We start from the raw sequence: 25,505 nt of genomic DNA, 5'->3' as shown, positions 1-25,505 counted from the left end.
CTTTGTACTACTTTAAATTCTGGTGTAGGTTTTGTGTTTTGTCATTTAACTATCTCATAGCATTATGCTGCTTTGTATAGCTGTGCGTACTGTAATTACTTTTCAAAGCTAAATTGCTTAAACATTTATATCTGTTCTGGCAAAGGAGGCTCTGGAGGCATTTTGCCAAGCAGCCTAATTGTGATTCAAGAACTAAAGTTATTTCTTCCCCTCACAATTGAACATTGGGCTCCTGCCTGCAATTACTGTGGATGCAAAAGGCGATTCACATGGATCACTGAAATGAGCATGAGCTGGGAACAGCAATGTCCATACATGGGGAAAGGCTCTCTGAAGCAGAGGGCAGATCTCTATTACCAGGAAATGTGCATTTTCTTTATATACATGCCAATTCTTTTACAACCGTGGAGACTGCAACACTCTTTCTCAATCTGTTTCTACCTCGCTTACACACCACACCATCAGGGCAGAAAAGTAAGGCTGAATGCTGCAGAGCCTTCTTTTCCTTCTTTCTACAAACTGTAAGTCAAAGTGCATCAAATACCAAATGAAATATCTGTTGAGATTATGAGCTTTGAACTGTTTAGCTGTTTGCTCACTTCCCAAGGTGAGTGCACTTGTGTTGCATGTTCCTTCACCTTGCCTCCGTTGCGCTTTAATTGGTCTCCTTGTGGCAATATTTTTCCATCAAAGAGAGTGCCTAATGCCTGTTTTATATAACACACTGTCAGTTTTGACACTCATGTGTTTTTAATAGGTTTACCAGGTACCCTCTGCAATACAGACTGTTCTTTTGGCAAGCACAAGGGCCAGCAAACCCGGTCTCTTTCTTTCCCCAGTGCAGCTCAGCTTTGGCACATAATTAATAACAGCTGCTATCAAGTGCTGAAAGCAGTGCTTTGCAGAAGAGACATGCTTAGGGCAATAAACAGATTGCCAACCAAACGCTAGCATTGCCCTAATGAAACTGGCATACCAACTTGAGAACAGGAACAGCATTGTCTTCAGGTGGCAGAAGCAGGAATCAAAATGATCATGTAGGATCAGCAAGTCTATTCCTAGATGGGATTTCCATCTAGAAATGGGGAAAGGACAGTCATCCTGATCTTCCTGGCTTATGATTAAACAAATACAGTTCTGCTATTCCAGCTCAGAGCTGGCTGGCCAATTTATGTTGTTGGAACCAGCCCTTCCTACGCCTCTGTATGTTGCCAATGCAATGGGGCCCCGATCCTGATTATCTCCTGCAATTCTGGCAACTTCACACCACTCAGACTTAGGGGGAGCAAAATGGCAAAATTTGGCCCTAATTGGCTAGCTGCAAATTCCCTCTGCACAAGAGACCTCTCAGCTGGGCTAGAGGGGCAAAGCTGGCTTCTATGTCAACTACCCAGGGGCTATGATGGGGGTGGGACAGAGCACCCCCACCCTTCACCGGCTCTCAAGGGGTTGATGGTCCTAGTTCCTAGCTGGAGTTCCTAGTTACCTGGCATAAGGCAGAGCCCCTCCTAGGGGCTCTGACTTATGTTGGGGTTTGGACCATGGCTGGCCATAACTGGCTCCTAACTGTCCTCATCCCCTCCTGAACCACATGGTTCCCTAGTAACAAATACAGTGGTGCTCCTTAAAAACAAATGAATTGCTTGAGATATCTACTGGCCAGATTCTGGTATCTTTATTTTGGTTTAGTAGCACCTTAGTCCATGAATAGTTACATTGACTTCAACAGAATTACTTGGGGAGTAAGGTGTGAATAAGGGTATCAGAAATTGTCTTTAAATAAGCACTGGCAGTTACATAACCTCCATATTTAACATATTCAATGTATTTCCTAGAGTAAGTATAGGGAAGTATAAAGGAACAATGCAAACACTGAGGGAACCATATTTATATATCTCAGATAAAACTGGCAAGTTCTAAAGGTCCCCACTCTATCCTGGATAAGATGTTTGCAATTGTCAGCCAAACACTGTTTATTCCTCGCATAAAGTTAATCTTGGTTACTAGTCTGATGTATATTATGTCCCATACAGAAAAAAATTAGCTAGAGAGCCTCTCTCGAACTGACCAGCCAAACAGTAGATGAAAAACACAAACAGAGAGAGAGAGGGTGACCCATACATGGGCATAGATGGAGGTTAAATGCCAACCTTTTAACCTTAGCAAAAATATGGATGTTTAAAACCCTACCAAAGCCAGATCCTCTACCCCAAGTCTGCCAGAAAGGGAAGACAGAATTTACCTCAGTATGTTTCACTCACAGTGCTGAGATTCAGCTATTTTTCTGCACTATGAACTGTTTTCAGATAAAGGACTGAACTGAGCCCTAGGTGAGTTCAAATTTTAGAACAGAGGAGGCACTATATGCATAAATAAAATGTAATGTCTCAATTTTCAAACTTCATTTGTTTGGTTTTGTGAGAAAATGTTCCTATTGAGGATTACACTGCATGAGGTCACTACCAAATTTCTGCATTTTATGTCTTTCAGGCTTACATAACTGACCTGCCTAAACCAAACTTATGGCCTCTAAAATGATAGCATGTGAAAACTGGCATGTTAAAGCAGAACCTGAAGCTCAGGTTTAATGCGCAACAGCAGCTGTCATCATATCTTTAAGTCTACTCTATAAATTATTTACACACTAAAATAAACTACTAAAACGGTTGTGAAAACTGTGTGATAAGAGCTTTAGCTTATAGCACAACAACAATTCTGTTGTTGGCATTAAGATCACAGAATATTTGTATAAAAAGTAACTTAAAGAAAGCAATCAGCCATGAACAATAATTACAGCCAAAGAGAGGGCTAAGTTCCACTGAGATAAAAACAGTGAACAACTTATCTGTAGATTGGGAGAAAATAAAGTAAACCTGAAGAGAAACTTTATGGACAGTATTCAGTGTGATAAAACTTGTCTTAAAGATAGTTAGACAGGAAAAGCGTTAATGAGCATGCTGTCCTTCCATTGAAGCCAATAACTTTGCATCTACAATTTTAATAGAAGAGCACCTCAAATCCAAACCCATAGCCTGGGCCAGGTGGCCCCGGTGGGCCAGGTGGTCCTTGAGGTCCAGGCTTTCCAGGCTGCCCATCAGCACCTGCCTGACCTTCTGGGCCTGGTGATCCAATATCTCCAGCATCTCCCTAAAGCAAAAGGGCAACAAATGATTTTACTGAACGATTATAACACGTAGATGTGATTACAGGATTTGTTTGACTGAAAATTATGTTCACTGATTTAATTAGGTTGCAGAATAATAATCTTCTGGACTTCTTCCACCCAAGGATCTCAAAGCACTTTTCAAAAATTATTGAATTAAGATTTGCAACATCCTTGTGATGTAGGGTTCACCTCGTTTTATAAATGGGAAATGGAGACAATGAGAGGTGAAGTCATTTGCCCCAACAAAGCAGGTCAGTAGCCAGAGTTGGGAATAGAACCCAGGTCCCCTGAATCTCAAGCCCCAGGCAAAAAAATATTGAAATATTACAAATATTCATTTTGTTAATCTGTTTTATCTTGGCTTTCTTTCAACTGTTTTTAGGAAACTTTTGATAGGCAGAATACAATGCCAAACTATGTGTGACACACTATACTTGAAAGATGTTGTTATGCTATACTTCAAAATAAACAAAGCTTGATCCTTTTACCTTTGGGCCAACTGCACCAGGAAGACCTTGATCACCCTGTAAAATAAAACCAGTGTCAGTTAATTGAACAGGATTAAATGATTTAGGTATAGAGAACACAGATATATGCTCTGCTTAATTCAGGTTTCAGTGAATACCTTTGTTGTTGAATTTATTGAGGTCATAATGCTGGTTTATAATAAGCATTAAAGCTGCTGGTTAAAAAAATCCAACCTTCAGCCGAGTAGTTACATCTGCAAATGACTAGCGCTTCCAGTGTGGTTTGCAGACAGGAAGCAATCTAGTATTTTGATTATTGCAGCAGGTTTTAGAGGTTTGGACCACACAGAATCAAATATCAAGGATGAAATCTTCACCTCATTGAAGTCAATGGGAAAATTCTCATTGAATGCAATGGGAGCAGGATTTGATCCCAACCAAATTGTAAGTATGGCCCAGTCAAAGAATGCTAACATTGCTACAGATGTTTTTATGGTTCCACTGTGGTAATCTAGCAACCTGATTTTCTTATACACACTCAATCTGTGACAAATCTCTGTTTGAAAGGGATATAGGAACCTTAATAAACAAGCAGAGTTCCTGTATTCGGTGTTCTCTGAATGGCACAGGTCAGACACTGCAAATGTCAGCCTGCCTATGTACTCTACAATGGATTGACATCAATCTGTTCTCCTACCTCACTCTGCTTTTACTGAAGCCTCTCTCACACTCTCCATCTCTTTTCCTTGCCATTCTCTTTCTATTCAGTTTACAGAATAGCCAGAAACCCAGAGTATGAAAACAGCTATTTTTTCCCATTCACACTAACTGAATTAATAGCAATACATATAATAGTTGGCCAAATACTATAGCTCCTACACAAACAGACAATGGAAATTTTGACCATATGAGCCCTCAACAGATAGAGTAAGCACCAATGATAAAACAATAGCAGACAAAGAATGATTTGTTAGAAAAAGGAACGACAGGAAGCATGTAAAACTACTCTCGACAGGTGGGAATGGATTTGGCAGACTTGCTGTGCACTGACTGTTCTTTGAGCAACTGCAGCGTGCAGAGTGCTTCATTTATAATTTAATTCTTATCAAATACATACAGTGTGGAAAATAGGCTCCGAAAGACAAGACAACTGGCCTTATCCCTCTTTCTGAGGAACGTGCTCTGAATGAAAATGGCATTCTTCCAATTAACCCCTCTCCCCTCCAGACTTTCACCCTAAAATCTGAGATGCAGCTTAATTTAGTTTACTGTAACCAGGCATCTTTATTCTTCTCAGGACCCTCCCAAAGGAACTGATCTTGTCCTACTGAAGTCAATGGGAACTTTACCATTGACTACAAAGGACACAAGATCAAGCCCTGAGCTCTGGAACAAGGAACTTATTTTAACTCTCTCTGGTCCATGTTGGCTCGGTGTGGGAATCACTGGAACAGCCACACAGAGGGGGCCTGAGCACCCCATTTGTACCACAGTACTGCCAACCCGAAGTATTCAAAACTCGTGAATCAGCCTCAACAAAATCATGAGACTGGCTTAAATATCCTGAGATTTTTTAAAGAAAATATTGGGGTTCTTTTTCTTTGCCTTCTGGTTTTTGAGCCTTTAGGGTGCACTTAGGTCCCAGTTTCCAGATTCTCTCTGCAACAATAAGGGCCAGAAACTTACTTGATTTTAATGAAAACAGAGATTCTCATGCAATCACTTGACTCCAGTAGCACAAGCTTTAAGAAAACAACAAATACTGCAACACTCATGACAAAATTGCAAATGTAGGCAACATTAGCACCATATAGGTGGTTTACACCTGCCCTCACATAGGCCAGGGCAGAAGGAGAAGATGAGAATGGACTATAGAATCCACAATTTAGTAGTTCCAGTGACCCTAGCGCCCCACAAAAATGCAGTGGAAGATCCGCAGCAGGGAGCTGTGCTGCAGCTATAGGCCACTCTTGGCTGGAGGGGTGGATTTCACCCGCCCCATGTACTTTACTTGCATAAACCCAATTATTACTCTGCCTTTCTATGGATGAATTACATGGAATTGTTGTATATTATCTATTGAAAAAAATAGGACTGGATGCAACAGGACATTATAAGGTTGTTCAAACAGCCATTTGAGATGTTTTAACAAGCATTAGGAGCTGGATTCAGTAAACTATTCAGGGCTTCCTCCAGCTCAGAAGTGACGAAGATTTTATGCAGAACTCGGACCTTAGATTTTTAACTTACTTTTTCTCCTTTCTTTCCAGGAGGGCCAACCATTCCATCAAGTCCAGGATGTCCTTGGGGCCCCTGCGAATGATAGTAGATATAAGCACCTGCCCCAATCACAAAGAAAATACCCTGCCCAAATGACTTTATTTGAACTAATACAACTTAAAACAAATAAACTCTAATATGCCTTAGTAACCTTCTACTCTAGTGATTTGTATTTCTGAGTTTTCATTTCTGACGTGTTGGTCTCTATGCAACTGAAGAGTGACACTAATACTTAATGAGAAACAACGTTCATGTAAGGACTGAGATTGCTTGCTATTATGGTCATGATTCTGCTTTTCTTGCAATCAGCAAGAGGTTTAAGTGTTTGAGGAGTGCAGGATCCGGTCTGATGTCTACTTGGAAATGTTGGCATCTCTACTTCATGGGCCAGATCCTGGATCCCAGCTCTTACCCCTTTCCACCACAGTGACAGTGCCAACAGGGTGGAGAGCCACCCTACCAGGGCACTCTGGGATTCCCCTGACGTCAGGGAATCTTTGGATGGCACAGAACTGGTAAAAAGCCCATTTACAACTATTTTTTTTTAATACAGGAAATTGGACAGAAAAAAACCCATAAGCAGCATTCCTGAGAGGACCGTGGCTGTGGCCACAGAGGAAGAGGATGGGGTTGGAGTGTGCAACACTCTAGCCATCTCCAGCTGGCGGAGTGATCATTCTAGCCAATATAATGTAGAGCTTCCCTTAGGCTCTTTTCCCTGTTCCCAACCCCCACAGTTGGGGGGTCTGCTCCCACAGACAGGCCCAATACATGTTAAGTGAAACTGGAGGGGGCTCCTGGAGAAAGGAAGAAAGAAGAATGGGGAAGGGAATTTGGGGGCCCTTGTGAATGGAACTGAGATGCAGGAAGAACTGTGGGGAGAGGAAAGGAGAAACAAGAGAGAACAAAAGAGAACAGGGAAAAAAGGGGAAACTCAGGCTAGGTCTACACTACAGCAGGGGTCCGACCTAAGATACGCAACTTCAGCTACGTGAATACCGTAGCTGAAGTTGCGTATTTTAGGTCGGCTTACCTGGCGGTGAGGACGGGGGAAAGCCGACCGCTGCTGCGCTGCCGCCGACTCCGCTGCCGCCTCTTGCCGAGGTGGATTTCCGGAGTCGACGGCAGAGCGATCAGGGATCGATTTTACCGCGTCTTCACTAGACGCGGTAAGTCGATCCCCGATAGACCGATTGCTACCCGCCGGATCGGCGGGTAGTGAAGACATACCCTCAGCCACACAATGTAAAGGAGAAAGAAGGGTCAGACATGGGCAAGCACAGAAGAGACAGCAGAATACAGAATGGGAAAGGGGATGGGGGGAGGAAGAATAAAAAAATAGAGAGGAGGAAAGAGGTTTCAAAAAGAAACAGAGCCAGATAGAGAATGATAAAGGAAATCATTCGGGGGAGGGAGGACCCATAGGTAGAGGGAAAGAATTAAAAGCTACACAGTGGCAGACTGGAACTCTCAATCTGTGGGGCCCTTGCTCTGTGCTCAGATCACGATGAGACCTTTCCTAGACTTGAAATTCTATTTCCTCCTCCATCTTCTAGTCTTCACAAATATGTAACATATTATAGGCAGCCCAGAATAGTGCCACCTATACTGAAGGTTATAAGTTTTGGAGTTGGGACTTGAAATTTGGCAAGGGGGTTGTCCTGGTGTCAAGGATGTGCCTTTTGCCAGCCCCATTAAAGCGTTTCCGAATTGTGGAAAAACAAACAGCCAAAAATGTGCTATATGCATAATGTATTCTTGAATGCAGAAACTCACGAGCGCAAAGCACATTTATGGCATACGCTTTCACTGAATGGTCAACATTGTCTGGCAAGAGAGGTGTACTAAGCACCAGCCTACTTTTAAATGATTCTATACAACTACACCAACAGTTCCAGGCATTCTAAGCTGACTATAAATAAACCAGCAGATGAGATCAAAAGATGAGTGGGCTCTAGCAAAGGAGCTAGTTTGCTAAATCAGCTTTCAGATAACACACAACATTCGCTTATTACACTGCTCTACAGCCAAAATGCTTCTGAAATAAATGTAGTCAAACTTTACTAATTCTGGGTCACTGAGAATGAAAATGATGCTTAAAATTGTTGATTGGCTCTAGTTTTCAAGATATGCTATTGGGTCAGTATATACGACCCTTGACTTGGGAATGGCGGAGGATAAGTGAGTTATAAAGGGAAGGGATCTCAATTTAAACCAGAAATGACTAAAATACATCTTTGACTGGATCTATGAATAAATCTATGACTGGGTTTGGACAGTACTTGCTTTTTAGGCAAAACAATGAAGGATGCAATCTGAAGCTGGTATTGCGTCATACATGATATGAATTGCATCATGTTATTCCTAGAAGTCATGGATGATGCAATCATAACGAAGCTTACATCACTCTGCTGAACAAATTGCCCTATATCAGCTCTAGAAATCATACAGTGTTGTGCTCTCTTGTCAGTGTTTGATTTTGCAAAGGGACACATTTCTGTTTTGCCAAAGTGAGCAGAGATGCCTCGTACTTGTGTGAACAGTGCAGATAACTTCTGCTATGTTTTTGTGGTGAAGTGACTTTTGCATCACAAAAGCGCAGTATAACCACTATGGTTAAGAAAGCCTATCACCTTTATTTTGGCTGCAAAATTGGAGATCAGGACAAGAGGTGGGCCCCACACATATGCTGCAACACTTGTGCAACAAATCTTCGCCAGTGGTTGAACAGGAAAAGGAAATCTATGCCTTTTGCAGTGCCAATGATTTGGAGAGAGCCAACAGATCATACCAGCAATTGTTACTTCTGCATGGTGCCTCCAGTTGGGAAAGGTGTGTCAAAGAAGAAAAAGTGGACTGTGCATTATCCAAACATTCCATCAGCTATACGCCCAGTACCCCATGGAGAAGGACTGCCGGTTCCTCATGCACCAGAATCATTCTCACTTGAGTCAGACGAGGAAGAGGAAGAGGATGAAACTTCTGGTCCTGAACCATCAATGTCACAGGACCCACATTTTCTCCCATCCTCCTTCTCTGAACCACACCTCATAACACAAGGTGAACTGAATGACCTTGTCAGGGATTTGGAACTACCCAAGAGTAAGGCAGAGCTGTTGGGCTCCAGACTACAGCAGTGGAATCTCCTGGCAGGTGATGTTAGGATTTCCATGTTCCGTGACCGTCAAAAGGATCTTGTCCCATTCTTCTTCATGGAAGGTGATCTTGTAGCCTGCAACAACATCGATGGTGTGATGGCAGCCCTCAACATCGTTCACGATCCAGATGAGTGGAGACTGTTCATTGATTCATCGAAGACGAATCTTAAAGCTGTTTTACTGCATAATGGCAATGTTTTGCCATCAGTTCCAGTTGGTCATGCAGTCCATATGAAGGAAACCTCTGACAACATGAAACAACTTTGGAGGTGCATAAACTATGACCAACATCAGTGGCAGCTTTGTGGCGATTTGAAGGTTGTTGCTCTCTTGCTTGGTCTGCAGACTGGATACACAAAGTACTGCTGTTTTCTCTGCGAATGGGATAGTCGTGCAAGAGATTCCCACTACATCAAGAAAGACTGGCCACTCCGACAGTCATTGGAGCCTGGGAGGAAAAGTGTTCAGCATCCACCACTTGTTGAATCAAGGAAGATTTTGTTACCACCCTTACACATCAAGCTGGGTCTGATGAAGAACTTTGTCAAGGCCATTGACAAAACACAAGCAGCTTTCAAGTACCTCCGTGGAAAATTTCCAAGGTTAAGTGAAGCTAAGATAAAGGAAGGTGTCTTTGTTGGTCCTCAGATTCGTGAACTTCTTTGAGATGATGCATTTGACCATGCACTGCGTGGCAAGGAAAGACGGCATGGAAAGCCTTCCAGTTAGTGGCAATAAATTTTCTCGGAAACAACAAGGCAGACAACTACAGGTTGTTGGTGGAAAACCTCCTCAAGGCATACAAAAGCCTTGGTTGCAACATGTCACTAAAGATACATTTTTTGCACTCTCATCTAGATTTTTTTCCACCGAACTGCGGAGCAGTGAGCGACGAGCACGGCGAGCGATTTCACCGGGACATTGCAACAATGGAGAAACGCTATCAGAGCAAAGGGAGCCCATCAATGCTTGCAGACTATTGCTGGACAGTGACAAGAGATGCTCCATTTAATGAATACAAGAGACAAGCCAAGAAGCGCCGAGTAGACACTGAATAGGACTAAACTATGTACATAATAGTTTTTTGCCTTTTGTTTCATAATACATTTTATTTATATAACCCTTTTGCTGATTTTTAAAGTGTTACATAAACAGGACAGGTGAAATATTATCATGTAAAGCAACCATAAACACATGAAAAGACCTAGGTTTACAATTTATGATTCAAACTCTACTATCTACACAATATACATAGACATAAAATGTAAAAACTTAAATATCTTAAAAACAGTAGCCAATCAGTTGTTTTAATTGTCATATTTGAATTCAGCACATCAAAATACATAATAAATAGCACATTTTATCTCTGAAGCAGACGACTTCTCAAAAATTGTAGACCAGTGTTATCAGCCTTTGAAATTTTTCACTATGCACCTGCTCAGAGAGACTTGTTAAGAGTTTGGTAGCTAAACTCCCCAGAGATTCTGTCTGTAGTGAGCGTGTTCAAGCCCAGGGCTGCAGGAAGTGAGCAGGAATTTCCCTATAATTCCTCTTTAGGGCTGCTGCAGGCCACTGTGGTGCTGGGCAACAGAACTCAGGGCAGGGAGACTGTCTCTCCAGTGCTCACAATCAGGATGGCTCTGTCCCCTTCTAGTGGGGGCTGGGCCACATGTAGAGATTGATGAGCCTGCTACAGTCACTGCTGAGGAGCCACCCAGGGGTGCAACATTTCAAGCGGCAGCCTGTACACGGAATTGAGATTGTGATAGAGCACAAAATGTGGCAAGTGGTTTCCAAATGTAACACTGCACCATGGAGTGCGTTGTCAGCAACAAATGAAGGAGGCCCTGCACCCCAAATGTTATTACATTTGTCTGGTGCTTTTTAGGATGGCCACTACTGGCCTCACATTTTCCAACCTTCTCTCCTCACTTTCCATTTCTGCCTTCTGGACCCACTATAGTTGATACGGTATAAATTTTTAACATTAACAAAATTGGAATGATTTTCATTATGTTTTAGGTCTATTTTATATTGTACCGTGAATATTTTGGTTGGGAGGGTTGGATTAGCATTAAAATTGTAATTAATTATTCATGATAATGATTATTACTCATGCAGTGTACAATGATCTTAAGTCTTACCGTCATATGGCTGCACATGTGCTTTATAGCTTTTGAGTAGCCTCAAGTATGCTATTACTTTACATTTAAATTCTTCTGCATCACTTGTATTTACAAAATTGCACATGAAAACTATTTTTTAAAGAAATGTAACCATATAAATGCTGACGAAAGATGCAATGAGCTATTTCAACTTCATGTATATTTAACAAACAAAACTATGTAATCAGATCAATAACAGATGCTATTTAAAGCAGTTAGTAAAAGCGATAGTTCCAGTTACAAAAGGCAGTTTTTAATCCAAGCCTTTTCAAGACGTTTCCAATAAGAAAGCTCTTAAATAACTAAGTCCTTGATTCAGCCAGGTACTTAAGCATGGGCTTAACTTTAAACAAATGAGTAGTCCCACCGGAATCAAGACTACTCACATGCTTATGTTGCACATGTAGGGTTGCCAGGCATCCAGTTTTCAACCAGAATGCCGGTCCAAAAGGGACCCTGCGGGCTCCGGTCGGCACCACCGACCGGGCTGTTAAAAGTCCGGTCAGCAGCGCAGCGGGGGCCCGGGGCTAAGGCAGGCTCCCTGCCTGCCCTAGCTCCCCACGGCACCCAGAAGCGGTCGCCAGGTCCCTGCAGCCCCTAGAAACATGGGCGGCCAGGGAGGCTCCGCGCTGCCCCTGCCCTGAGGACGGCTCCACAACTCCCATTGGCCAGGAACCACGAGCAATGGGAGCTGCAGGAGTGGCGCCTGTGGGCGCGAAGGCAGTGCATGGAGCCTCCCTGGCCACCCATGAGTCTAGAGGCTGCAGGGACATGGTGGCCGCTTCCCAGGAGCCACGGTAAGCGCCAATGGGATCCTGCAGATTGTCTTGCAAGATTTGTCAATGAAATTTCTCAAACTTGCAGTAATACTCATCAGGAAGCCTGACCTATTTTGGATGCAGTGTTAGACAATGTTTTGTTGAGAATATCACAGCTACGTGACTTGTGAGCATCACTGCAACAAGGATTATCATGTTTTGTTTTTTATTTTAGGGCCATCTCCTGATTCCCGTCTCTGGCTTCAGAGGGTTTTGACTAAAGCAGAAGCAATGTGGTTCTGGTGCAGGGGTAGTGAAAAGGATAGGGAAGGAAACTGGAAGCTAAAGAGCACAACTTTGTGGTGGACTCAAATAGCAACTTCTTACAAATGATGTCAAAGCTATGGTGGAAGCCCGGCTCACAGGAAATAGTTGGGGGAGGGGAGCCTAGTTATGTAGAATCCTCTGATGATACTGCAACAGCTGCCATAGTAGTGAGTTGACTCAGAGAGAGGCCACTTGAAACGGAATTTAAGAAGCGGGTCTAGCATGCAAAACATTGCAGAGTGGGTGGTGACTTCTGGTCTCAACAATGTCTTATCTGAAAAAAACTTTCATTGATTTCAATGGCTTTGGATGAGGCACAAAGTATGTACTTAAATCTATCCCTATTCACACAAGCATGCACTTAAGTGCTTTGCTGAATCTGGCTTTACTGATGAATCAGTATCTGAGGCTATGTCTACACTACAAATTACTTCGGTATAATTTATGTTGCTCAGGGGTGTGAATAAGCCACCCTTGTGAGCAACATAAGTTATACCAACGTAAGCTCCAGTGTAGACAGCTCTCCCGCTGAAATAGCTACTGCCTCTTGCAGAGGCAAGAGTTATTAAGCCGATGGGAGAGCTCACTTCTGTCAGCTTAGAGCGTCTTCACAAGAAGTGCTACAGTGGTGCAACTGCATCGGTGCAGCTGTGGTGCTGTAAATGATGTAGTGTAGACATAGTCTTAGAATCTCCGGAGGCACTCAGCATCATGCAGGATTAGGCTCCCATGATCATGAACTGATATAGACTATGCCCGAATCTGCCCTGTGAGTTTATAAAGAAAACCGCACCATATCTAGTAGGCTTAGATTCTTGCTACAGTGAAAGAATGTGTCAACAACTATGTACCACTTAGTGAGAAAAATGTTTTGGGGATTTCAATGAAGATCAAAGGTTTTGTACCTCTAGAACTTGCTGAATCATTCTTAAGTGAGGACAAAACACTTGAAATACTTTAATGATTTTCCTCTTTCCAAAATTTCTTATTTTCCAGATTATACAATTTTCTTGATAATGTTTCATGGACTGTAGCTGCTATCATATGCGATACCATGGCTGAATTTCTTACTGGTCAAAAATTATTATTTATCTTTTTGTGGCTGTTCCTCTCTCTCCCTCTCCTCCTGGTTGAGCTTATTATGGAAGACTATCTTTAAAAAAGGACACCCAAATAATAAAAAGGAAATTTTTTTGTATATAAAAAAAAGATTCTTACTGTTTAGATCACGAACTGAGGTTTTTTTAAATTTTAGCAATGCTAAAGAGATCCTAGACTCAGACAGGATCATTATCATTTCACAATAAATTTTCAAGTGGAAAACTACTTGACTATTAAAAAAAAATGGACAGGAATCTCTGCCTTCTCTTTTAGCATATTTTGTTCTGAGAAACAATGCCAAATGAACTTTCATGATATCATCTAGTACAAAACTCTTATAACAAGTGCTTTCATTTCAAGCTCTGGTAAGAATCAATATTTTGAATTCAAGTCAGTGAAGTGGCAGTGGCACAACCACATATTTATAAATAACTCCGCTCTGTCTTCTTCATAAAAGCAATTCAAATAAAACGTAAATCAATTGAAAGGATGGTATAGTTTAAGAACGAGGAAAAAGTAACTACATACTAGATTTAAGTAATAAAAAGAAACCTCTTTGCATAGTTACGTTCTTAGGCCCCAGTCCTGAGTCTTATGCACAGGCTTAAAGTGCTCGTAGTGCATATCGTTAAGCACGTGCTTAAGTCCTTGCAGAGTCAGGGCCTTAGGGCCTGCTACTGTAAACTCTTACTACTTGGTGTAGCACTTATGAATTTTCAACTGGGAAGTATTCATGGTAATAGGGCTATGCCCAGTAGTAAGTATTTGAAGAATGGGATATTTAAGGTCCTGTAGCAATGTTAACTCTTACCATTTTTATTGCATGTCTCATGATATTTAGTGCGTTTCTTTAAGCTCAAGCTCCTGGAGTCATGTGCTCAGGTAAGAATCTTAGCTTTCTTTAAAAAAGCTTTTTGGCCAGTGTGGTTGCAGAGAAAAGCTTGAGAATGTGACTGAAATAACACATTAAAGGTTCAAACACCAGAGTAGATATATTTATATTTTAAATCTCATGACTTTTCAGCCAACTGCATGATTTTGGGCGGGGGCCTGACTCGATTTTTGAATAGTAGGGGATGGAAGTGATGCTGTAGTATAATCAGCAATCCATTCCATGGTTGCCTAATCTGGGCCAAGAGTAAGACAAACTCTGGGTGAGATCCTCATCCCCCCGCCCCCAACTCCAGCCCCTTTATTCCAGTTCAAAGAGCCAGAGTGCTGTAAAAGGGCTGCAGAAGGTCTGGACCAGGTGGAGAAGAATTTCACCCAGTGCAGACACAGCAGAAACCAACTGTAAGGCTAGCATACAAGGACCCAGTGTGAGAAAGCAGCACCCTGGAACCCCCATATTCACCACTGAGATAGGATTATGATATATTTTGTACAAAGTATGCCGTGTGAGGCATCATTTAAAAAGTTTTGATCTGCTGAACATTAATATCCTGTTGGATTGTTGTGTACAATCATTATATGTAAGGTTATGAAGTATTGCTGTATGTGTTACTGAAATATGTTGTGCGGTTGGGAACACCCACAACCAGCATTTCAAGTACAACAATGGAGTAGCCAGAAAGCGTTAATGGCTCCTCAACACCCACCAAGAAAAGAATCTACTATCCCAGAGACTTTTCAGAGAGACCATGTAGACTATGGAGACTGCTTGACCAATGGGGACTGCCTGATCCCCACAGCACAGCAAAGATCTTTCCAGCAAGCTTGAAGAAAATATAGAAGAGAGGAAGTGACATCATTACTTGGCCTCCTCCACCCCCCCTCCCATTCAATACCTGGAGAAATGTCTGGAGGACAAAGACCTTGAACTGGGGGAGGGAGGTCCCAGGCTCGAAAAGAGTCCAAGCCTGTGTATTGAGGATCTGTAACCTGCTTGTACCATCCGTCAGGGTGAGGCACTAATTGATTCAAATCCTGTTGAGTTTGTAGAACTTAGACTGTGATTTTATTTTAATTCTTAAGTAACCAACTTTGATCTCTACGCTTGATATTTATAATCACTTAAAATCTATCTTTCCGGAGTTAATAAATCTGTTTTATTTTTACCTAAAACCGTGTGTTTTGGTTGAACTACTTGAGAAATCTCAGCTCAGGTTACAAAGGCTAGAGTGTGTCCTCTCCACATCGAGGGAGAGGCAGATTAGATAATGAATTTACACTGGCCAGGCTTCTGACCAGTGCAATATGATACAGTTCTGGGGTGCAAGACTGGGGAGCGGGAAAGTAGGGGGGAATTGGCAGGAGCCTCCCTATTGATTTTTCATGAGTGGCTGGGAGATCATTCATGTGTAACACAGTGAGGTATGTTCCTCCCTGTGGATGGCTGTGTAAGTGCAGTATCTGCCAGAGGATTGTAGCGTGCCAACCGTGTCAGTGTGAGAGGCAGCCCGGGTTAGTGGGACAGAAGACTCAGAGGTCCCACAGTCCAGGTTACACCCCAGAGACAAACTGGGGTGAGGGGGAGTGTGATGGGGCAGGGCTAAAGGAGGGAGGGGCACATTGGGGTATGGCCACAGCATGCAGCACTGGAAGGCTGCTGTAATTTACAGGCCCCCAGAGCTGTTTTAAATTAAACCAGGGCCTCTCCAGCCCCTGGAGCAGGTGGGGACTGGGAAGGCACCAAGAGGCTTAAAGTCACCCTAGCCCCAATGCTGTGCTTTCTAAAGACTCCATAAGGCTGAAATCATTCGGACTCCAGGCAGATTTAAGAATCTGCCCCGTGGATCCTCTTGCAGGGTCAGAATCTAGTTCTGCAAATATTACTCAAAGCAAAATGTTGGTAAACACATAACATAATATTGTTGCTATGGACAACTATGTAAAGCATTTTAAAACCCATTGACAAATGCTACAAACCAATCTGTAGGATAACAGAGGAAAAGGCCAGATTTACACATCATTTTGTTTACCAAATACTTAGAATTTGCTTCAAAATGGAAGTCAATTACATCTTGATTGCAATTATTAATTATGTAATTAATCAAATATAAAAACATAAGAACGGCCATACTAGGTCAGACCAATGGTCCGTCTAGCCCAGTATCCTGTCTTCCGACAGCGGCCAATGCCAAGTGCTTCAGAGGGAATGAACGGAACAGGTAATTAACAAGTGATCCATCCCCTGTTGCCCATTTCCAGCTTCTGGCAAACAAAGGCTAGGGACACCAACATTATTCTCAAGGTTCCATTGTGTATGTAAACAAGGCTGTTTCTGAAACACGTTGATAAAACAGCATCGAGGGAAAATACTGCCTTTTGAGCCCACATTTGTAGGACCACCTTATTTGATCTTAGTGAAACATCTTATTGCCATGACAGAACCATTAATTTCCTCATCATACACCTCTAAATTGTAAAACCAAAGGACATTTCAGTGCAGAAATAAAAGTTACATAAAACAAAGTAAACACCACCTTTAAAATATACATTTTAGCAAACTTTTAGACTCTCTGGGCCTGTTTACACAAGGACACTGAGGAAAATTAATCCAAATAAGGGTTAATTAAAAGTCAGTTAGTTAAACTGCCTAAAAGAGGCCTTAATTTGGTTACAGTGAATTAAGATAAACCAAATTAAGGTAATTTTAATTCCGAATTAGAGTATCCACACAGGAGTTTAATGCAATTTAACTAATCCTCTTTTAATTCAAACCTTCAGTTAATTCAGATTAACTCTCCTGAATGTCCCCATGTAGACAAGTCGTGTGCTGTTTAACAATAGAATAATTCATATTTAAGTAAACCTACTGTGCTCTAGTTATCACAGATTTGCATTAGACAAATCAGTACATACACTGTTTATCTTTGGAGCAAAATGAATGCTTTTGGAAAGTTCTGTTACAAAAGTGCCTTAAGGCAGATGGTGATGTAAGGATCTTAATACTGTAATATTCATTTGAAAGATAGGTCTATTCCTCATATTATGAGTTGGGTGAAATCTAGTTATGAGTTGAGTTAAAACCCCAATGAGACTGATAATTGAAAGGTGAGTTCACACCTAACGTAACTTTAAGCACAAATCCCACCTAAGACAGAGAGGTGCATGTGGGTAGACAGATCATACAAAAACTGACATCAGACAAGAACAGAGAAAGAGGGAAAGGCAAGAAAGCCAAGCAAGTGTCTGTAAGCATTGTGTGACCCTGGACAAAGCTAGAGAGCGTGCTTTGGGGTCTGGTGTTGGCTAAAAAGGGTTGGGGGCTGTAAGCTAAGAAACTGCTCCTTTTGTTCTTGGTTCTTTCTGAATTCAGAGACACAGGACTTTGCACATTTCTTGGTAATAAACAAGATTGCATCAAAGAAAATACCAGACTCCATCAGTTTCTGTTTCCAACTGGAACATCCCCAGCGCCCCAAACTCTGACTAGCTGCTCGAGTCAAAAAGGGGTAACACTGGTGTCAGGAGCGGGAACCAGTTTCTAAGAAGAGAGATTGTGTCCCGGTGTTCCTGCTGAATTAAGATGGAACAAATAATGGAGGCATTTGCAGAATCCAAAACCGGCCAGTGGGATTTAAAACAAAACCTAAAATAGGAGCTGGAGGCTTCACAAAAGAATTTTTAAAAAATACACAAATGTTTCAGAAAAAGAACAAAAGCAACATCTGCAGGATTCCCAGAAAGGGATGAGGATTGCCTTACAGGCAGAGGTCAAATCTCTGTTGGAGCAGCAACTACAAAATGTCCAGACAGGTTGGGAAGCCCAGCTGCATAGCTCCCAAGCTGAAATGGCAAGATAGAGGAGGCCAGCAACCTGACTGCCATAGACCTGAAGTTTTTCCATGAAATAGTGGAGACCAGGCAGGCTGTAGCCAGCTTGCAACTCAATAACAGAGATGAGCTGCAGCAAGGACACAAGGAGCTCAAAATTCAGTTCAAGAAGGAAAGGTCACAGATCATAGTGGAAGGGCAGCCAGAGCACTTGGGTAAGACCAGACATTTCCAACAGTTTTCTAACATCTTTGTAACCCACAGAGGCCTAGAAGGAAGAGGTTGGGTTGTCCCAGCTCAAATAATGCAAAAGCCCACTATCTTTGAGGGAAAAAGACTTTCTGGGAGGCTTATTTGGATCAATTCAACATTATAGTTCAAATGAGTGGCTAGAAAGAGGGACAGAAAGGGGTTTCTAGCAGACAACTTAGCTGGCCCAGCTCTGATGGTGCTGCAGAACTTACCCCCCGAAAAGAGACAGAGTTATCCAGCCCTGGTACAAGCCCTTGACATGTGATTTGGAGTTGGCCAATCTAAGCAGGCCAGGGCATGGAGAGGGAAAGAAGAAACCCCATCTGAACTGAACTGAGGACCTGCAGAGGCTTATATTCCCAGCATACACAGACACCACTGAGGCCTTCCTGGATAGATTGGCTATGGACCAATTTATAGATGATCAGCTTGACTTGAACTTGCAGATCAAGACCAGTGAAAGGAGGCCAGAGACAAAATTTGCCACGGAACTTGAATCTTTCCTTTCAGCAGTGCACCAGAAGAGGAAGCAGCTGCTAGTGATAGGTTTTGGTTGATGCAATGTCCCCAGCCACATTAGAGAGGCTAATGGAAAGGGTATTACATGGCATTTCCCTCTCAACCTGTCTGTTATACCTAGATGATATCCTAGTGCATGCTAAAACATTTGCACTAGAACCAAAACATTTACAAAAGGTCAGTGATAAACTGAAGGCAGCCAACTTGAAACTGAACCCAAAGAAATCTGAGTTGTTTCAAAAAGAGGTAATGTACCTTGGGCTCACAATTAGTGAGGAGGGAATTTCCACTGACAAAAAGAAAATGGAGGCTGTACAGAGCTGGCCCACTCCCTAGACACTCACATATGTGCAGAGTTTTATAGGACTCAGAAGGTTTGTTTGTGGGTTTGCACAGGTTGTGAAAAAGGGAAATCACTTCAGTGGTTAGCAGAGTGTGATGTAGAATTTTCAGAGTTAAAAAAGGCTCTGGTGACTGCGCCTGTCTTGACCTAACTTTGTTTCAAAACCCCCTTTTCATATTGGTCACAGATGCTATCGCTTATACTCTGGAGACAGTACTGACACAGGAACACAAGGGACTTGAGAGGCTGGTTGCTTAGTACAGCAAAAGTCTAAGTTCTCCTCAGCTAAATTATTGCACCACCCAAAAGGAACTTGTAGCAGTGGTTAAATCTGTAGAACATTTTCATCAGTATTTGTATGGGAGGAAGTTTGTGGTCAGGACAGACCACGCTTCCCAGCAATGGCTCTTTAGATACAAGAATCCTGAGGGACAGCTTGCCAGATGGTTGGAGAAACTGCAGTGCTATGATTTCCCAATCACACATAAGCCTGGCGCCATAAGCATGATATTGCTGATACTTTGTCCAGACAACTCTGTTGGAAGTCTAATTGCAAACCCTGCCCCAAACAGAAGAGCAAAGAATTAGTTGCTCAAGGGAATGGGGGTGGCTCACTTCCTCTAATTCACAGAAGTGCCCATGTTCCTGGTTCATCAACTAGAATGATGGGGATGGGGTTGCACGAATGGACCCCAGAACAAGTCAAAACTTCCCAGAGAGAGGATCCTGATATCAGTGTGTGACTGGAAAATCAATTTGCATATGCAGCCACCGTGAAACATAGTGTCCCCCCCATAACACCACACTAAAGGCTTTCTGGTCAAAGTGGGAAAGCTTGGAGTTTAAAGAGGAAATATTGTATAGGAGTGGGGAGAAACCAGCAGGTGATGGATCCAGATACCAGCTGGTTGTACCAGGTGCATAGAAAAAGAAGTTTTGAGGTTACATCATGATTTTAAAACTACTGGACATTTTTGGGACTGCAAAAACCTAAGCTAACCTAAAGGAGAATTTCTATTGGGTAAAATTCAGGCAGGATGTGGGAAATTGATACAGGAAATGTGATGCTTGCATTACAAAGGGAGGTCTCTTTAAAACTGGGAGGTTCCCTTTGCGGCATTATCTTGTGGGGGGCACCAATGGAGTGCGCTGCCATTGATGTTCTTGGGACTTGGCTAAGACAGAGGCTGGCAATCAGTATTTGCTGGTGATTCTGGACTACTTTTCAAAATGACCTGAGGCTAACACACTTATAAGAAATTAACATGCTGGGACAGTAGCAGAGGTCTTAGTAAATGAATTCTTCAACAGATTTGGGGTCCCAGATGAGTTACACAAAGATCAAAGGAGAAAATCAGAATCCAAAGTATTCCAACACATTTGTGAGATTCATGGGATTGCAGAGCTCCCATCACCTCCCCCATGGGACGGTGAAAAGGTTCAATAGGACTCTAGGGGTTCCTTTGTAGAACAGTGTCAAAGGGACTGGGACCAGCATATCCCATTCCTTTTGATGGCTTATAGGACAGCAGTCAGTGAGAGTACAAAGGGTATCCCAGCACTTCTCACATCTGGGCATGAGATAAGGGGTCCCAGCAAACCTTTTATATAGAGTCCCTGAAGAGGAACAAAGGGAGTTGAACCATGGGCTGTGTAGAAACCCTACAATCCAAAACTGAAAATGTTCACAATTTTGCTAGGGGAAATGTGAGGATAGCCTCTGACAACTTTGACGAGGCACCTCCTTCGTCTCGCCAGATTTTAGTGCTTCCCCCTCTGGCGATGGTGGGCCTGGGGTAATCAGCTCCACTCACAGCAGGGTTTGCCTTCCCCCTTCTGTGCTCCCTTGGTTGTACTTTAAGGGTAGGCCTGAAGGTTGGCCTAAGGGTTGATCCTCCACCAAACAAGAGGGGCTGCAACCTGGCGCACTGAAGATACGCGTGCGCCAGGGTCTCCCTCATGCCGCAGAAAGGGCAGGCTTTGGGGAAGGGGGTGAACCGTGCCAGGTACACTCCTGTGCTCACGGTTCCATGGATATCCCCGGCTGATATCCCCGGCAGGCCGCGGAACGAGGGTATAATACAGGCTGGCCCACCAGGGTATCCCATCCTCCACAGCTGTTAATAGGTACTGCCACTTGGTGTCTGGGTGGGATGCGAGGGTGGGAAATGAAGCGTGTGGCGCACAAGTGTGTACAATTGGTCTCTCAGTGCGGTTCGGAAATAAACCATCTGCAGAGCAGCTGGCTTGGAGTACGAGGAGGAGGGGGCCGGGAGGGCTCACGGGGCAGGCGCCCGATGGAAAGGTCTGGAGGGCCTGGGGTGAGGGGTGGGCAGGGAGCGCCCTCTTGCAAGACCCGCTCAAGGTAGACCTGAGAAGCAGGCAGTAAGGCAGCCTCAACCTCCTGAAGTACGCGTTGACGGGTCCGAAGGGCAGGACCGGCTCTAGGCACCAGCAAAGCAAGCACGTGTTTGGGGCGGCACATTTCCAGGGGCGGCATTCCGGCCATCCTTTTTTTTCGGGGCAGTTGTGCTCTCAGAGCTGCGCCACTTAGATGGGGCGAGGGCGCCAAGCCACCGGCTGCAGTGGGAAGGGGAAGCCCCAGCCCCGGGATGCTGAGCTGCCAGGGCCCAGCCGCTACCTGGGGAGGAGAAGGCGAGTCCTCCCGGGGAGCCAGGGCTGTGCTGCCTCATCTGCGCACTGGCTACTGCGCTGCCTTGTGCCACCCCTTATATCGGAGCTTCTCTGCGCTGCCGGGCGGGGGAGGGGGTAAAGCCCCTGCAGGCGCTGGGAGAAGGTGACATCACTCCCTCTGCTTCCAGCGCCGCCTGTGAGCCCCAGCCCCACCTGAGTTTGGGGTGGCAAATTTTTTGCATGGGGCGGCAAAAAACCTAGAGCTGGCCCTGCCGAAGGGTGGAGAGCCCCATGCGCCAACCTAGCGCCAGGGGATTCATTCAGTCCCCCCAGTCGTAGTCTAGGAGGTCTCTGATCCTGGTGGCTTCTGCCAGGACCAACCTCTGGTGCACCAAGGGGGAGTCCGCCATGTGCACACGGAACTGAGGATTGTGCAGCAAGGGCTACGTGAAGATATCTACCCCCTCGGTGGCCGCCACGGACCTGGTCGCTGAAACCCTGTACGGTACTGATCCAAATCAATGAAGTGGTGTACGGGATATAGTTGGGTCCCAGGACTAAACCCACAGTTATCCATAAGAGCCATGTAAGATGGTATCAGGGGGACAGAATTTCAGCTTGGCTGCCCCCTGAATCTGAGAATGTAGCTGTGGAAGTTGAAGCTGGAAGAGTTATTATAGAGGTGAATCCCCCATTCAAACAAAGTGGGCAGGGTTTGCCTCAACCAGCAAATTCCACAGAAACAACAGGCGTTTCTCAGGGCAGGGGCTGATTGAAAAGAAACCCAGGGAGAGAAAAGCCCCGAAGAGATTTGGGTGGGAATAAAATTATTTTATATTGATGATGTAAAACTATCCAGCTGAAAAGATGCTGTACATATGTAAATAGCTAACCATTTATCATTTGTTGAATTATTTCTTTTCTCTCTTTTGTTTTGGCATGGGTTGTTAGGTGTCTTCATTTTAGATCTCATCAGGACAATGAGTGAAGCTGAGGTGGCGGGGAAGGGTGTTGTTAGAGCTGGGTGAAATTTAGTTATGGGTTGAATTAAAACCCCATTGAAACTGATAGGTGTGAAGTCACCCTTCAGTTAACATAGCTGTAAGCATAAGCCCTCAACTAAAATAGAGTTGTGTGTGTGTACGTGTAAGAGAGAGCGAGACCGAAACAGAGACAGAACACACCCACTCAGGGGCATTTGGCTGATTATTGTTTTGGGTAGACGTGTGTGGGAAGAGAGATCACACCGGAACTGAGAACAGACAAGGAGAGAGAAAAAGGGAAAGGCAATAAAGCCAAGCAGGATATTGTAAGCACAGTGTGATCCTCGACAAAGCTAGAGAAAATTTTTGGGGTTGGGGTTGGCTAACGAGGCTTGGGACTGTAAGCTAAGAAGCTGCTCTTTTTGTTCTTGGTTCCTTCTGCGTTCATAGACACAGGACTTTGTACATTCCTTGTAAATAAACAAGACTGCATCAAAGAAAATACCAGAGTTCATCAATTTCTGCTTCCAACTGGAACACCCCAGGGCCCCAAACTTTGGCCAGCCACTCATGTTGAAAAGCGGCAACACTCAATTGTGTTCTGGTTTGCAACAAAGAGAATTTCTCAACCAACCATTCATGTTTTATGCTCTCTCTAGGCATTAAAATCTTACAGAGCTTTATAAGTATCTGTCACTTTTCTGCATTGTCTGCCATCTCTTCCTGAATTCTGAGCATCTGACCATCCAATCCTGAAGGCTTCTCTGAATTGCTTTAATTGCAGGTGTGTGATGCAGTAAGGTTTGGCTTTATAACACAAATTTCCCCTTGAAAAAAATCTCTCTGTTCCTGCCACATTCTCCGCATTCTCTTTGCAAACACTAATGTAATAGGAAGTTGTGTTTCCCTTCAGTATCTAACTAATCTATCACCAGCCATATCTCCTCAAAGGAGCCTGTTGCCTACCTGGTTTACGCTGAATAGAGTGGGTTTTTTTTCCCATTTTCCTTCATTCTCCTTCCATTATCCTAATTTAATTTTCTGCCTTTGTTTTTTGACCATTTCCATTGTCTTTTATATTATTCAGGTTTGTCCATAACCAGCTTATAAGCAGCAGCTGCAGTATATGGATATTGGCTATATGAACAACTAATATGAGAAAGGGTTTACAGGATTGAAATCCTAGGTTTCATAAAATTTCTGGTCTGATCAAGATTACTTGATTCAAACAGGCACAGTTCTTTTAACTGTCCATCCTACCTTCTGAAACTTGGCAGCCTTTTTTGATAAGGAAACAAGACTACACTAAATGACTTTGGGGACCCCATTTTGTTCATTCTAGCGCTTTTCTTCCCTCCTATAGAAAGCAAGTATTTACATGATGTCATTTAAGGCAGATGTATTATTGCCCTCTACTTGGTTGTCTTTTGATACTATTTAAAAGGAGTCACTTAAAACGGTAGTGATTTATTTAAACTTAGAGTGGGATGATCCTCTTATTGTGGCACTTGCCATTTACATTAAGTACAATAAATGTTTGCTCCCAAACAGCTTGTTTTTCCTATTTTAGTTTAAACAAGTAATACAATCAGTTGACGCTATCCTAATCATTCCCCTCATTTATTCGCAGGTGGTGAAATGAAGTGTCCAAGTTTCATGTCCTTGGAGCCACCTTTCGAAGGGCTTCAAGGAACAGGTCCTTCAGGACATGAGGAAAGACCTCAAGGAATGAAAGACTTACAATTCATCCTGTGACTTAAACAAAACCAATCAGATAAATTGCTAATTTAAAAATAATGTATTTAGCTTCAAAGATATGTGAGAAGATGTATGTTCTGAGCTAAGATTCATTAGGACATTCCAAGTATAATTGTCTTTGCTTGAGAAAAAGAAAGAAAAACAACACTATGCTAATCTGGACACCAATTCTTTGGTGGGGTCAACTTTGCTTCAGTTGAAGTCAACGGGAGCTGGATTGGGCCTTTCAAAGGGTTTATTTTCACTACCGGGGTAAGTTGATCTAAGTTAAACTACTCCAGCTATGTGAATAACGTAGCAGGAATCGACGTAGCTTAGGTCGACTTACTCTGGTGTCTTCACGGTGCTGAGTTGATGGGAGATGCTCGCCGGTCGACTTCCCTTACTCTTCTCGGAGAGCTGGAGTACCAGGGTTGACCGGTGAGCGCTCTGCCATCGATTTAGTGGATCTTCACTAGCCCCACTAAATCGATTCCTGCTGCATCGATTGCGGCAATGTCGATCTCCCCATAGTGGAGACCAGCCCAAAGTGTCCTTCTACTCTACTCTGAAAAGTGGTTACATTCAGTAACCACTTTCTTGCATGATGTAATCAGAATCATGTCTGCTAACTCCTGTCACTATGTTTTTACTCATGTTAGCCCTGAAAAACGAACACAACTAGGACAAAGAGAAAGGAGTGGGTTTTTGTTTGTTTGTTTCTTTTACACAAAGTGCCAGTTACACCTGTGCAAATCCACTGAAAGCACTGGGGTCACAGAGAATAATTTGAAGATAGTGGGATTGCAGTGGGCTAGATTTGGGCCTCAGAACTTCTGTTTCCAGTGATGTGTAAGAAGGAAAGAACCCACCTTGACTCTTAGATTCCAGACTAA

The 25,505-nt window shown here is 43.3% G+C and overlaps 1 protein-coding gene across 1 annotated transcript in view; it reads right to left on the bottom strand.

Annotated features, from left to right (window-relative positions):
• LOC113407595 (collagen alpha-1(XIII) chain-like) overlaps nt 1-25,505 on the bottom strand; it is a 109,588-nt gene that overhangs the window by 13,519 nt on the left and 70,564 nt on the right. The window contains exons 12-14 of the mRNA XM_026656373.2: nt 5,884-5,946; nt 3,655-3,690; nt 3,013-3,147 (exon numbers count right to left, since the gene is read on the bottom strand). Coding sequence (XP_026512158.2) covers nt 3,013-3,147; nt 3,655-3,690; nt 5,884-5,946 — 234 coding nt within the window. The remainder of the gene's footprint in view (nt 1-3,012; nt 3,148-3,654; nt 3,691-5,883; nt 5,947-25,505) is intronic.

The sequence above is a fragment of the Terrapene carolina genome, unplaced genomic scaffold (genome assembly GCF_002925995.2).
Source record: "Terrapene carolina triunguis isolate 2854851 unplaced genomic scaffold, T_m_triunguis-2.0 Scaffold229, whole genome shotgun sequence".
Taxonomy (NCBI): Eukaryota; Metazoa; Chordata; order Testudines; family Emydidae; genus Terrapene; species Terrapene triunguis.
The sequence above is the reverse complement of the archived record's forward strand: the minus strand, read 5'-3'. Positions and strand labels throughout refer to the sequence as shown.